The sequence below is a fragment of the Mobula birostris genome, chromosome 5, assembly GCF_030028105.1.
Source record: "Mobula birostris isolate sMobBir1 chromosome 5, sMobBir1.hap1, whole genome shotgun sequence".
In the NCBI taxonomy this organism is placed as follows: Eukaryota; Metazoa; Chordata; class Chondrichthyes; order Myliobatiformes; family Myliobatidae; genus Mobula; species Mobula birostris.
The window spans coordinates 38,658,251-38,672,793 of NC_092374.1; the positions used below are offsets into that span (position 1 = coordinate 38,658,251).

Below are 14,543 nucleotides of genomic sequence, written 5' to 3' on the forward strand. Positions count from 1 at the left end.
AATTCATGCTGATACAACTGTATTTCTATGTTATATTGACTATCCCATTGTACATAATATTTATTATAAGTTACTATAATTGCACATTTGAACGGGGACATAACCTAAAAGATTTTTACTCCTCATGTAGTCAAGGCATGTAAATAATAAAGTCAATTCAATTCAATCCAATCCAATTCTGTCTGTATGCAGGTAGGAGTGCTGCCAGTGATCTGACTTGCCAAAATGTTGTCTCGGGAAGGAATGACAGGCATTCTTTATCATAGTGCAGCAGTGGTCTAGTGTGTCTGGTGCAACAGGTTACGTGCTGGTGATAATTGGGTCGGGTTTGCTTCAAACAGGCCTGGTTAAAGTTGCTGACTACAATTTGACAGCACCATCCAGTTTCGCGAGTGCTTTCTTATAACCTTAACCCTAATGACACAAAGGTTGGGGGTGTTGTGGATAGTGTGGAGGGCTGTGAGAGGTTACAGTGGGATATTGATGGGATGCAAGACTGGGCTGAGAAGTGGCAGGTGGAGTTCAACCCAGATAAGTGTGAGGTGGTTCATTTTGGTAGGTCAAATATGATGGCAGAATATAGCATTAATGGTAAGACTCTTGGCGGTGTGAAGGATCAGAGGGATCTTGGGGTCCGAGTCCATAGGACACTCAAAGCTGCCACGCAGGTTGACTCTGTGGTTAAGAAGATATACAGTGCATTGGCCTTCATCAATCGTGGGATTGAGTTTAAGAGCCGAGAGGTAGTGTTGCAGCTATATAGAACCCTGGTCAGACCCCACTTGGAGTACTGTGCTCAGTTCTGGTCGCCTCACTACAGGAAGGACGTGGAAACCATAGAAAGGATGCAGAGGAGATTTACAAGGATGTTGCCTGGAATGGGGAGCATGCCTTATGAGAATAGGTTGAATGAACTCAGCCTATTCTCCTTGGAGCGACGGAGGATGAGAGGTCACCTGATAGAGGTGTACAAGATGATGAGAGGCATTGATAGTCAGAGGCTTTTTCCCAGGGCTGAAATGGCTAGCACAAGAGGGCATAGTTTAAAGGTGCTTGGAAGTAGGTACAGAGGAGATGTCAAGGATAAGTTTTTTACGCAGAGAATAGTGAGCACCTGAAATGGGCTGCTGGCGGCAGTGGTGGAAGCGGAAACAATAGGGTCTTTTAAGAAACTCCTGGATAGGTACATGGAGCTTAGAGAAATAGAGGGCCGTGGGTAATCCTAGGTAATTTCTGAGGTAAGGACATGTTCGGCACAGCTTTGTGGCCCGAAGGGCCTGTATTGTGCAGTAGGTTTTCGATGTTTCTATAATTGGCCACTGGCGATATGTAAACTGCTGTCAGGATCATGGATGAGAACTCTCGAGGCAAATAGAATAGTCCATATTTAATCATCAGGTGTTCTAAGTCAGGAGAACAAGAAGTCGACATAATCCCATCGTCTGTGCACTAACGAGAATTGAGTAAAGAGCATACACTACCACCTCTTTCCTTATCAGAATTGATCCATTCTGAAAATCGTAAAAACTTCTGGTCGGATAGCTGTGTCCAGTGTGTTTGCTGTTAACCAAGTCTCAATGCAATGAACAATTGGGATCTGCCTCATCTCCCTCTGATACAGCAGCCTTGCCTTGAGATCGTCAGTCTTATTTTCAAGTGACGTACATTTGCCAACAAGATGCTAGGAAGAGGAGGCCTCACCCCTCTACGCTTCAGCCTGGTTTGCCTCTCCTGCTGCATTTTCTGCTTTGTCCTTGGTGTTGACCCTTAAAGATGCCACGCTTAACTGCTCCACATTTACCCATCGAGTGTGAGATCTGAAGATCATTGATGTAATTTTGCAGTCTGTTGTTAAGAGAAAATTTACATGCTTCGGATTGCAGGGAAAGTTGTTCAAAAGGAGTATATTTAAGAGGAAAACTGGTACCAATTCCTGCAGCCCGCAGAGAGTTGCCAGCTGACACCAGGGCCATCTTTTATACATTCCCAGGAGATAAATGGGAGATGCTGTATTTGCTAAGACAAACCAGGGTAGCACTTGTAAAATAAATGGTAGCGTCCTGAGAAGTGTTGCAGAACAGACTTAAGGGTTCAGATACGCAAGTCCTTGAAAGTGGTTCAGAATATTGAATACAGGAGTTGAGAGGTGATGTTCCAGATGGATAAGAATTTGGTACAGCCACATTTGGACTACTGTGCCCAAATCTGGTCACCCTACTATTAGAGGAATGTCATTAAACTAAAGAGGGTGCAAAAAATTCACCAAGATGTTATTTGTTTTAGAAGAAATAGGTTGTAAGGAGAGGCTGGGTTGACTAGGACTTTATTACCCGGAGGCTGAGGAGTAATCCTTTAGAAGTTTATAAAATCATGAGTAGCATAGATAGTGTAAATAGCCAAAGTGTTACCTTGGGTAAGAGAGTCCAAAGCTAGAGGACATAGGGTTAATGTGAGAAGGGAAAGATTTGAAAGGGAACAAGCGGCAGCATTTTCACAAAGAGAGTGGTTGATATATAGTTAGCATGGCTGAGTAGGGCCAAAGGGCCTAGATACATACTGTGTGGCTGTGTGACTTCTGTTTCTTAACATTGTATTGATCATATTAATTCAGAGAAATAAATTTTGGTTTCTCCTACTTTGCAGGGAACATTAAGTCATTGCGCACTATTATTAATCCTGAGATCTCTAAGTAAGTACGAATTCATGCAATACTGAAGACCACAGAACAGTTAAACTAAATGTCTCTAAAATTAATAATATATCTTCCTGAGAAAAAAAATCTCAGCGTACATCTTTAGCATTTTATTAGTAGATACTCTCTTAAACAATGAAATGAATTGCATAAAAACATGATATGATGCAGATACATATGTGTGCAGCAAAATTTACTGTTTTCACCATGTAAAAACAGCTGCTTTATCCTCTGCCAGGCTGTTGGTTTAGTTCCAAGCCCCCTTACTTTCTCTCCTATCGTAAGTGAAACTGATAAAATATATTCTGATGCTGCTGTTGAATCTCAGTAAATCTGTTGATATTATTAGCTTGCACCCAGTTTTGTTCAAAACTTACAGTGACTAGTTTGCAGATTTTTCTACCATTGAAATTTACAGAAAAATTAAATAGAATTTTGGCTATACTGACAAAGATAGTTTGGTAAGGGCACATATTATGATACATAATAATGAGTTTTGAAAAAGTGTGTAACTTTGTCCTTATTGATAAACATTAACAGAATAAGGAATATTGGGATTATGGCACATATCGATGCAGGAAAAACAACAACCACAGAGAGGATACTTTATTATGCAGGATACACCAGGACACTTGGAGGTGAGGATATGCTCCATTGATGAAGACGTGTCACACTGTTTCCATTGGTAACCTAATCTAATATTGAGAAGTACATTGCAGATAAGTTATGCAATGTTTCCTATGTATCCAAAGCATTTGAATCTGAAAATTTATGTTTTTCCTGAATATTTCTGTGCGCATGATTTAGTTGATAGTTGGGATGCAATTGATATTTATTGTTTCTATTTATTGCTTTGGATACCTTTGCTTGTTCTCTAAATAAAAATCATTTAAAAAAAATTGATAGTCAGAATTTTCAGGTCACTAATAAAGGAGAGAGTGGTGGCTTCTGGGAAAACCAAATAATACAGTTTAAGAATTTCAACATGCTATTTAAAGGGATGAAAGAAGAAAATTTGGTAAATGCTTTCAGAGAAGGATGGAACAGATACTTGTCTGGGGAAGGTTTGCAGGGCTGGCGAGAAAGAGGAAGGAGACAATTTGGGAAGCTCTTTAAAAGAGGTGGGACATTAGCAACGAGCTTAACGACTTTCTCCATAGTTTTAAGGTTCTGATGGATTATTGACAGGTTAGGTTGAGGAAAGCTTGCTGAATGGAATACTGTAGTTGGCTCTTGCTAAAAGTAATGCTAATGCTAATATTAGTTGCAACAACTAATTGCCTGTGCTAAATTATCCTATCGAATATGCACAATATATTTTTAATGCTGATTATTTTGATAATTGCTAATTATTTTTGTTATCTTTTAGCACAATTTTTTTAATAACGGTATTTCTGTTTGTTATAATGTTGGTTCCATTTTATGTGGACTTAGCTCCCTATCTTTCATTGTTGCCATCCTTCCTAATTCAACTATCAAAAATGTGAAGAACAGTAGTTGTGATGTATTTATTAGTCTGATGTATATTTCCCCTGTCCTCTGTTGCCCTGATGTAATGTTTCGCATCTTTTGTGCTCATGAAGATCTGATGAACTTGGCAGTGCAAATACTGGAAAATATCATCATTATTATTGTGTCGTGTCGTATGACGTAAGTGATCATAGTCTCATGGCCATGATTGTTCTTGGCAAATTTTTCTACAGAGGTGGTTTGGCGTTGCCTCCTTCTGGGCAGTGACTGGAAAATGTACTGTCTCAGTTTTTCACCTCTGAATGCATTTGATAATAATAAATCATTAGGGACCTCACACAAATGATCAAATGCTTACATGAACTAAGCAGATCGTGAAATTCTCTGATCTCGTACTCTGCCTGTGCTAAAATTGCTGATCCTGCATTAGCATTAAGTGTGCTGTAATTAGATTTGAATATCATTTGGAGAACAGAAAATAAGTATATATTTTTGTCCACACTGCAGCTTGGTAATATTTCTCGACCTCTTCTCTTCCATTAATTTTGGAGTAGTTAACATTTGCCCAAATAATTTTGCCACATTACAGGTTCTTTTATTTTTTTTTACCAGATGTTGATGATGGGGACACAGTTACTGATTACATGACACAGGAGCGTGAGCGTGGGATTACCATTCAATCAGCTGCAGTCACCTTTGACTGGAAAACCCATCGAATCAATTTGATAGATACACCAGGTAAGCAAAGCATCCGGAAAAACTCAACATCATTTGACTGAATCATTAACTCCATTTAAAAGGAATATTTATTTAAGTAAATGGGCAATACTTTTCAAAAGCCTTGCTATATTGTCATTCAGAATTTTTTCAAGTGGCTAGCTGTATCGGATTAGTGCTTTGGGAATAAGTTTATGTCCAAATATTACCGACCTGATTCATGCAGAAATTTTATTGAAGCATTCAGATTCATGATATCCCATCTTTTCCCATTTAGAAACATAGCAATAAGCAGAAAATACAAGTAGAGTCCTGTAATCAATCTTAAGACCATATGATATATGAACAGAATTAGGCTATTTGGCCCATCGAGTCTGCTCTGCCATTTCATCATGGCTGATCCATTTTCCCTCTCGGCCCCAATCTCCTGCCTTCTCCCCATATCTCTTCACGCCCTGACCAATCAAGAATCTATTAACCTGTGCCTTAAATACTGTATATCCAAGGACTTGGCCTCCACAATCATGATGTGGACTTGTGCAAAATGCATTTCTAATTCTTTTGTTCTTTTGTTTAAAATAAAATTAAATTTTAGCCACAAACTATTTATTTTATTGCTTCTGCTGAATCTTAAATTATTCACAAATATACTGTGATATTTGAGCGGTCTGCTAATCTTCAGTTGGAGTACATGGTTGTTTACACCATTTCATTTTGGTTCTAACTAGATTGATAGAAACAATAAAACTGCTGGCGTCAAAATTTGCATTCTTCTACTTAATTCACTTTGGATAAGAAGATGTCTGTAACCTGTTTTTATTTTGAGAAGAGAAAAGAGGTCAGTTAATTCTAGACATTTATGCAGTCTTGAAGACAAAGACATTTCTAACATAGATATGCAGCTTTGTATAAGACAGATTTAAATAGGCATTACTCTCAAGGAAAAGACTATATTTTGGAAAAGAGAGTAGTAACGTTTTTTTCGAGGCAGTGACATTGTTAATGTGAGATTTCATTTTGATGTGTCTCTAAAGGATACATTAACAGTAACCATAGTTTAAAAACAACCTCATTGTGAACACTTAATATTTTTTTCATTACAGGTAATTTCAGTATAAGATTCACGGTTACATAAAATGCCAGAAACTACAAATGTTAGAAATAAACATAAAGTGTAGAGCAAAAGACAAGCTACTGGAGGAACCCAATAAGTAAGGTAGCAACTATAGAGGGAAATGGTAGTTTTTGTTTTGGATTGAGACCGCTTATCTGGACTGAAAAAGTAGAAAGTAGATGTCCAGTATAAAGAAGTGAGGGGAAAGGTTTGGGCAAGAGCTGTCAAGTGCGATTGAGGGTGTTGTGTTTAGTTTGGAGGGTTGTCGGAGGTTACAGCGGGACATTGCTAGGATGCAGAACTGGGCTGAGAAGTAGCAGATGGACTTCAACCCAGATAAGTGTGAAGTGGTTCATTTTGGTAGGTCCAATTTGAAGACAGAATATAATATAAATGGTAAGACTCTTGGCAGTGTGGAGGATCTGAGAGATCTTGGGGTCCGTGTCGATAGGACACTCAAAGTTGCTGCACAGGTTGACAGTGTTATGAAGAGGGCATTTGGTGTGTTGGCATTCATCAGCCGTGGGATTGAGTTCAAGAGCCGTGAGGTAATGTTACAGCTATACAAGACCTTAGTTAGACCCCACTTGGAGTGCTGTGTTCAGTTCTGGTCACCTCACTACAGGAAGGATGTGGATACTATAGAGATAGTGCAGAGCAGATTTACAAGGATGTTGCCTGGATTGCAGGTCGTACCTTATGAGAATTAGTTGGGTGTACTTGACCTTTTATCCTTTGAGCAACGGAGGATGGGAGGTGACCTGACAAAGGTGTATAAGATGATGAGGGGCATTGATCATGTGGTTAGCCAGAGGCTTTTTCCCGGGCTGAAATAGCTAACACAAGGGGGCATAGTTTTAAGGTGCTTGGAAATGGGTACCATAAGACAAAGGAGCAGAATTAGGCCATCTGACCCATCGAATCTGCTCCGCCATTCAATCATGGCTGATCCTTTTTTTATCTCCTCCTTAACCCGAGTTCACGGCCTTCTCCCCATAACCTTTGATACCATGTCCAATCAAGAACCTATCAATATCTGCCTTAAACACACCCGACAATCTAGCCTCCACAGGTGGCAACAAATTCCACAAATTCTCCACCCTTTGTCTAAAGAAATTCCTCCGCATCTCTGTTTTGAAAGGGTGCCCCTGTATCCTGAGGCTGTGCCCTCTTGTCCTAGACTCTCCCACCATGCGAAACCTCCTTTCCACATCTACTCCGTCTAGGCCCTTCAACATTCGAAAAGTTTCAATGAGATCCCACCCAGCCATCCTTCTGAATTCCGGCGAGTACAGACCCAGAGCCATCAAACGTTCCTCGTATGACAATCCTTTCATTCCTGGAATCATCCTTCTGAACCTCCTCTGGACCCTCTCCAATGCCAACATCTTGTCTAAGATGAGGGGCCCAAACTATTCACAATACTCAAGGTGAGGCCTCACCAGTGCCTTATAAAGCCTCAGCATCATATCCTTGCTCTTGTATTCTAGACACCTTGAAATGAATGCTAACATGGCATTTGCCTTCATTACGACCAACTCAACCTGCAAGTTAACCTTCAGGGTGTTTTGTGCAAGGACTCCTAAGTCCCTCTGCATCTCAGATTCCTGGATTTTCTCTCTGTTTAGAAAATTGTCCACACACTTATTTCTACTACCAAACTGCATGACCGTGCATTTTCCAACATTGTATTTCATTTGCCACTTTCTTGTCTAATCTAAGTCCTTCTGCATCCTATCTGTTTCTTCAACACTACCTGCCCCTCCACCAATCTTCATATCATCTGCAAACTTGGCAACAAAGCCATCTATTCCATATCTAAATTATTTATATACAACATAAAAAGAAGCGGTCCCAACACCGACCCCTGCGGAACACCACTAGTCACTGGCAGCCAACCAGAAAAGGATCCTTTTGTTCCCACTCGCTGCCTTCTACCAATCAGCCAATGCACTAACCATGTTAGTAACTTTCCTGTAATACCATCGGCTCTTAACTTGGTAAGCAGCCTCATGTGTAGCTGGCACCTTGTCAAAGGCCTTCTAAAAGTCCAAATATACAACATCTACTGCATCCCTTTATCTAAACTACTTATAATCTCCTCAAAGAATCCCAGCAGGTTTGTCAGGCAGGATTTTCCCTGAAGGAAACCATGCTGACTTTGTGCTATCTTGTCCTGTGCCACCAAGTACTACATCACCTCATCCTTAACAATTGACTCTAACATCTTCCCAACCACTGAGGTCAGGCTAACTGGTCTATAATTTCCTTTCTGCTGCCTTCCTCCTTTCTTAAAGAGCGGAGTGACTTTTGCAATCTTCCAGTCCTCTGGCACCATGCCAGAGTCCAGTGATTTTTGAAAGATCATTTCTAATGCCACACACAATCTCTTTCTGCTACTTCTTTCAGAACTCTAGGGTGCAGTACCTCTGGTCCGGGTGACTTATATACCTTGAGGTCTTTCAGCTTTTTGAGCACCTTCTTTCTGTAATAGTAACTGCACCTACTTCTCTTCCTTCACACACTACAACATCAGGCATACTGCTAGTGTCTTCCACTGTGAAGACTGATGCAAAATACTCATTTAGTTCATCAGCCATCTCCTTGTCTCCCGTTATTATTTCTCCTGCATTTTCTAGTGGTCCTATATCCACTCTCATTTCTCTTATTTTTATCATCATCATCATCATCAGGTGCCATGCCCAGTTTGAGCTTTGACTGCCATGGCCCACACACTCCTGTTTCGGGTCAAGTGGATCAATTAATTGATCAACTTCCAGTTCTCTGGCTGCTGTCTCCATCAGCATTTGTCTTTGCCTTCCTCTTGCTTTCTTCCCTTCAGTCTTTCCCATAATTACCATGCATTCTAACTCCTTTCCTAATCACATGTCCATTGAAGTTACGTTGCCTTTTCATGATCTGATACATTACTTCTCCTTTTGTGCTTGCTCTGTTCATGACATCCTCGTTAGATATTTGTTTCATCCATGATATTCTTTGTATCCTCCTCAAAAACCACATCTCTGCTGCTTCAATTCGTTTCCTCGTGTTACTAGATATTGTCCAGCATTCTGAGCCATATAACATAACTGGATAAACATACTTGAAAAAAACTTTCACTATCCACTTTGATATTATTTGCTAGCTTGCTTTCATATTTCATCTTTTCCTTTCTAATTTTTTTTTTTAGTTGCTGTCTGTAGGTTTTTAAAAACTTCCCAATCCTCTATCTTCCCACTAATTTTTGCTTTGTTGTATGCCCTTTCTTTTGCTTTTACAATTGCTTCGACTTCCCTTGTCAACCACAGTTGGGCTATTTTACCATTTGAGTATTCCTTCATTTTTGGAATACACACCTCCTGCACCTTCCTCATTTTTCCCAGAAACACACAACATTGCTGCTCTGCTGACATCCCTGCCAGCAGCTCCATCCAATTTACTTTGGCCAACTCTTCTCTCATACCACTGTAATTTCCCTTACTCTCCTGAAATACGGCTACATCAGACTTTACTTTCTCCCTATCAGATTTCAAATTGAACACAATGATACGGTGATCACTGGTTTCTAAGGGTTCTTTTACCTTAAGCTCACTAATTGCCTCTGGTTCATTACGTAACACCAAATCCAGTATAGCTGATCCCCTAGTAGGCTCAATGACAAACTGCTCTAAAAAGCTGTCTCTTAAGCACTCAACAAACTCACTCTCTTGAGATTCATTACAACCTGATTTTCCCAATCGATCTGCATGTTAAAATCTCCTTTGATTACCATAACATTGCCCTTTTGACTCACCTTTTCTATTTCCTGTTGTAATCTGTGATCCACCTCCTGTCCACTGTTGGGTGGCCTGTATATAACTGCCAACAACGTCCTTTTACCCTTGCAGTTTCTTAACTCAACCCACAAGGATTCAACATCCTCTGATCCCTTGTCACATCTTTCTACTAATTTGATGTCATTCTTTACCAGTAGAGCCACACCACCCCCCCGCCTACCTTCATATCTCTCTGATCTAACGTGTAACCTTGGACGTTCAGCTCCCAGCTACAACCACGATTCAGTGATGGCCACAACATCATACCTGGCAATCTGTAATAGTGCAACAAGGTCATCCACCTTATTTCTCATACCAAGCGTATTTAGATACAACACCTTGATTCTGGGATACATCCTATGGATGCACTGGGACACATCATCAGTAATGTAACCTGGGGTCGTCAGGTGTTTCAAGTCTTTCAACATCATGCACCCTCTCCCAGGTGACCCAGCCGGGGTTGATCAGACCCCAGCTTGTGTCCCAGCAACATGGGCCCACGGATCAGCGGCCTCTGTGCTGGTCCTGATAGCTTTCCTCTTGCCAGACCCAGTGATGCCAAGTAGGGTGTAGACTCTGCAGAGTGAGCGGCCGGCAAAACCCCTGCACCCTACTTCGAGGGGCTCACAGTGAGCCTTTCAGCCTTGCCGCCAGCACTGCTCCACCAGCTCCTGGTACCTGACCCACTTCCGCTCATTCGCCTCCTCAATGCAGTCCTCCCAAGGAACTGTCAACTCAATGAGGACAACCTGCTTCGAGGACACTGAAGAAAGGACCACATCCAGCCTCAGTGAAGTTGTTGCTATTTGGTCGGGAAAGCTCAGCTGCCTCCCCAGGTCAACGTGAAGCAGCCAGCCTGCTGCGGTGCTAAGCAGGCCTGATGATGATGCTGGTCTGAGCTGACGTAGGGGCTGTGCTCCAGCTCTGACAAAGGAGATGTTCTTCTTCTGACCACTCTGTTTGCTGGTGGTCATGGCCATCGCAATGCTCTCTGCCACTGCCTTCAGCACCTGGTCATGATGCCACTGGTAGTGACCTTGCCCCAAGGCTTTAGGGCAGCTGCTAAGGATGTGCTCCAGTGATCCTCTGCCTGGACAAAGAGGACATGCTGGTGTATCGCTCTTGCCCCAGACATGGCGGTTTGCAGGGCTTGGTAAGACATCATAGACAGCCTGGATCCATAAATTTAATGTGCTGGGGTTCTGCCTGCCAGATGTCAGACCAGGAGATTTCCCGCTCCAGCACACCTTCCCACCTTGTCCGTGCTCCTTGCTGCCGCATGCCCACCATCCTGCTATCCCTCTCCTTTTCAACGCCAGCCCACACTTCCTCCAGGACTAGCTGGCGTCTGTCCTTGCCTTTGGCCTTGTCATAGCGAGGTTGTGAAACAGAGCCCAGCCCTGCTTGCCCAGTTGACACTGTCCCCACCAGAGCCCTGTATCTCAGCAGGGACTCTGCTACCACCAGCCCTTCCTGTGCCTTCCACTTCCTACCTGTCCGTACCTGGATGCCTGCTGCTGCCACTCTAGGGTCCTTGGAATCCCTGTACTGCAGCACCTCTCTTGTGCGGGAAACCCCGAACTCCTTGTCCAGGCTGCTGAAGGGAGGTCGCAGCTTATTGCACCTTCCGTACAGTGCTGCGCCACTCAGACTACGAGGTAGGCCCAGCCACCTTCGAAGGTAGTTACTGACCTTTCTCTCCAGCAACTCCACAGTTGTCACAGGCACCTCGTATATCAGTAGCGGCTATAGGATTCAGGGGAAGGACGCCATGCTGGTAAATCCAGGCCTTGAACCTTCCAGGTAGGCCTGACTTGTCCACCATGGTGAGCCAGCTCTCAAGCTCCTTGGAAGCTGATCGGACAGCAGCTGCATCTCTGAGGCTACAGTCGAAGACCTTCCCCAAGCTCTTGACTGGCTTCTCGGTGATAGATGGAATTGTAGTGCCATCCAAGGTAAAACGAAACTTGTCCACCACTTTGCCCTTCTTCAACATCATGGACCTGGATTTAGCTGGTTTGAAGCTCATCCTTGCCCATGCGATCTTTTCCAGGCCCTGGAGGATCCACCTGCTGCCAGGAACTGATGTTGTCGTGACAATGAGGTCATCCGTAAAGGCTCTGATCGGGGGCTGCCGAACACCAGACTTGGTCAGCGGGTCTCTACACTCTGCCTCAGCTGCCTTGACTATCACATTTATGGCAAAGGCAAAGAGAATAATGGAGATTGTACACCCAGTTATAATCCCCTTCTCCAGCCTATGCCAGCCTGATGTCATAGCTCCAGAAGTGACTCTCAGTCTGAAGTTCCCATAGTAGTTCAGATGAGGTCCTTGAACTTTCTGGGAACATGGTGTTGGTCCAGTGTAATCTCCACCAGCTTGTGGGGTATTGACCCATACGCACTGGCGAGATCTAGCCAAGGCACGACCAGCTCTCCCTTCCCCATGTGCACCCCCCGACCAGCTGGGTGACTACACCAGTGTGTTCCAGGCACCCAGGCACTCTGGGAATTCCACCCTTCTGCACCGAAGTGCAGTTGTAAGCATTCTTGAGGAGAAAGTCCGTCATCCGGCGGGACAAGACACTAAAGAAGATATTTCCTTCCACACTAAGCAGCGACATGGATCTGAACTGTTCCAGGTTCAATGAATTTTCCTCCTTGGGGATCCAGATCCCCTCTGCATACCTCCACTGGACTGCCACTGTCCCCCTGCGCCAGATCACTCGCAGGATCTTCCAAAGAATCTTGAGAAGCTCCGGGCACTGCTTGTACACCTTGTAGGGTACTCTGCTGGGTCCTGGCGCAGAACTAGCTCTGGCTGAAGACACAACCTCCTGGACTTCCTTCCAGGTGGGCTCCCTCACATCGAACTCCACTGTGGGGAATGGTTGGCTTGTAAGGGCTCTGTGGAAGCCCAGCTCTTCCTCCCTTGCAGGGTCGCTCAAGATGTTATGAAAGAAATGGTCTACCTCTTCTTTAGAGCACACAACGCGGTCACTGCGTTTCTGCCCTAGGAGCTGTTTTGTAAAACCAAACGGATTGGCTATGAAGGCAGTTCGTTTCCTGGCTCTTCCTCTCCCTCGCCTCCTGTGCCATTCTGCTCTGCGCAGGGTCATTAGCTTCTTCCTGCAGATGTTCTGGAGCTGAACCGGGGGGGGGCAGGGTTTCTCCTCCTCCATTGCTACTGTGAACTGCCATGCTAGGGACCGGAGCTCTTGGCGCAGTTGGTGGATCTGGGCTGCCCTGCGGTTCATCATGTATTGGGATCTAGTAGTCTTTCCCTCCTCTATTCCAGACCTCTCTGTGTCAAAGCTGACAATGATGGTGGTCATTGTCTGAAACCATCTGTCAACATCTCCCTTGGCTGTCAGCTCTATGATCCTTGATACATCCCCATCGAACTGACTGGAGCCACTCTTTCTTGTTACTGGCTGGGGGCCACTTGATCCAGCACTGTTAAACTATGTTGGTTGGGACAGAAGCTTCTGGCGCCCGGAGGTTCTGGACTCTGTGGGGTGACTCCAGGCCGGGCTCCTCCTGCGTCTCACCACATGTAAGTCTTGTGCTCTGCGCTGCATTCTCCTGCTCCAAGCACTTCATTCTGGCCTGATGGATCTTTAAGGCTTGCTCGTTCTTACAAACCTTGCCGCAAATGCATCTCTCAATAGTAACATATTTGCTGTCCTTTCTGACTCTGCATCCCTAATGATTTGATACTCAGCCTGTTGGCTGCAGCTAAGTCCCATCACCTGCCTGCCATTCCTGACAATCTGACTGCACCCTAGCTTTACCTTTCCACCGTCCGTCCTATCCTGAGCCTCTTCACTCCAATTCCAACCCCCTGCTAAGTTAGTTTAAACCCTCCCCAACAGCTCTGACAAACCTGCCCGCAAGAATATTGGTCCCCCTCGGGTTCAGGTGCAACCTGTCACTTTTGAACAGGTCATACCTCCCCCAGAAGAGATCCCAATAATGGAAATAGACTGATAGAGCAGTCTCTCAACTACACATCAACCACACATTTATCTGCCAAATCATCCTGTTCCTACCCTCACTGGTGCATTGGACAGGCAACAATCCAGAAATTACTACCCAGGAGGGCCTGCTTCTCAGCTTTCTACCTAGCTCTCTAATTTTCTCTTTTCAGGACCTCTGTTGCTTTTCCTTCCTATGTCATTGGTGCCAATATGTACCGAGACATCTGGCTGCTCCCCCTCCTTCTCCAAAATGTTGTGGACACGATCTGTGACGTTCCTGACCCTGGCACCTGGGAGGCAGCATTACCACCCCGGTGTCCTGTTCATGTCCACAGAACCTCCTGTCTGTTCTCCTCACTATTGAGTCCCCTATCACTACCACTCCCTTCTGCACCACGAACCCATGGTCAGTCCCTGTAACCTGGTCGCTGTGACATTCTTCTGGGAGGTCAGCCCCACAAAAGTATCCAAAGTGGTATACTTGTTTTTGAGGTACTGAGGAGATATCAGGGGTAAGTTTTTCACACAGAGAGTAGTGGATGTATGAAATGCACTGCTGGTGGCGGTAGTGGAGGCAGGTACAATAGGGTCTTTTAAGAGCCTCAGATAGGTACATGGAGCTTAGAAAAATAGAGGGCTGTGCACTAGGGAATTTCTAGGCAGTCTCTAGAGTAGGTTACATGGTTGACACAACATTGTGGGCCGAAGGGCCAGTAATGTGCTGTAGATTTCTATGTTCTGTGATAGGTGGATCC

General features: G+C 44.0%; 1 protein-coding gene across 5 annotated transcripts in view; it reads left to right on the top strand.

Annotated features, from left to right (window-relative positions):
- The window catches only part of gfm2 (GTP dependent ribosome recycling factor mitochondrial 2), a 79,882-nt gene that overhangs the window by 4,614 nt on the left and 60,725 nt on the right, over nt 1-14,543 (top strand). For all 5 annotated transcript variants that reach the window (XR_011885987.1, XR_011885985.1, XR_011885988.1 and 2 more), the window contains 3 exons: nt 2,644-2,689; nt 3,233-3,330; nt 4,775-4,900. Coding sequence is in view for 1 of the 5 variants with exons in the window: in XM_072257912.1 (XP_072114013.1) it covers nt 2,644-2,689; nt 3,233-3,330; nt 4,775-4,900 (270 nt within the window). In the remaining 4 variants the exon portion in view is untranslated. The remainder of the gene's footprint in view (nt 1-2,643; nt 2,690-3,232; nt 3,331-4,774; nt 4,901-14,543) is intronic.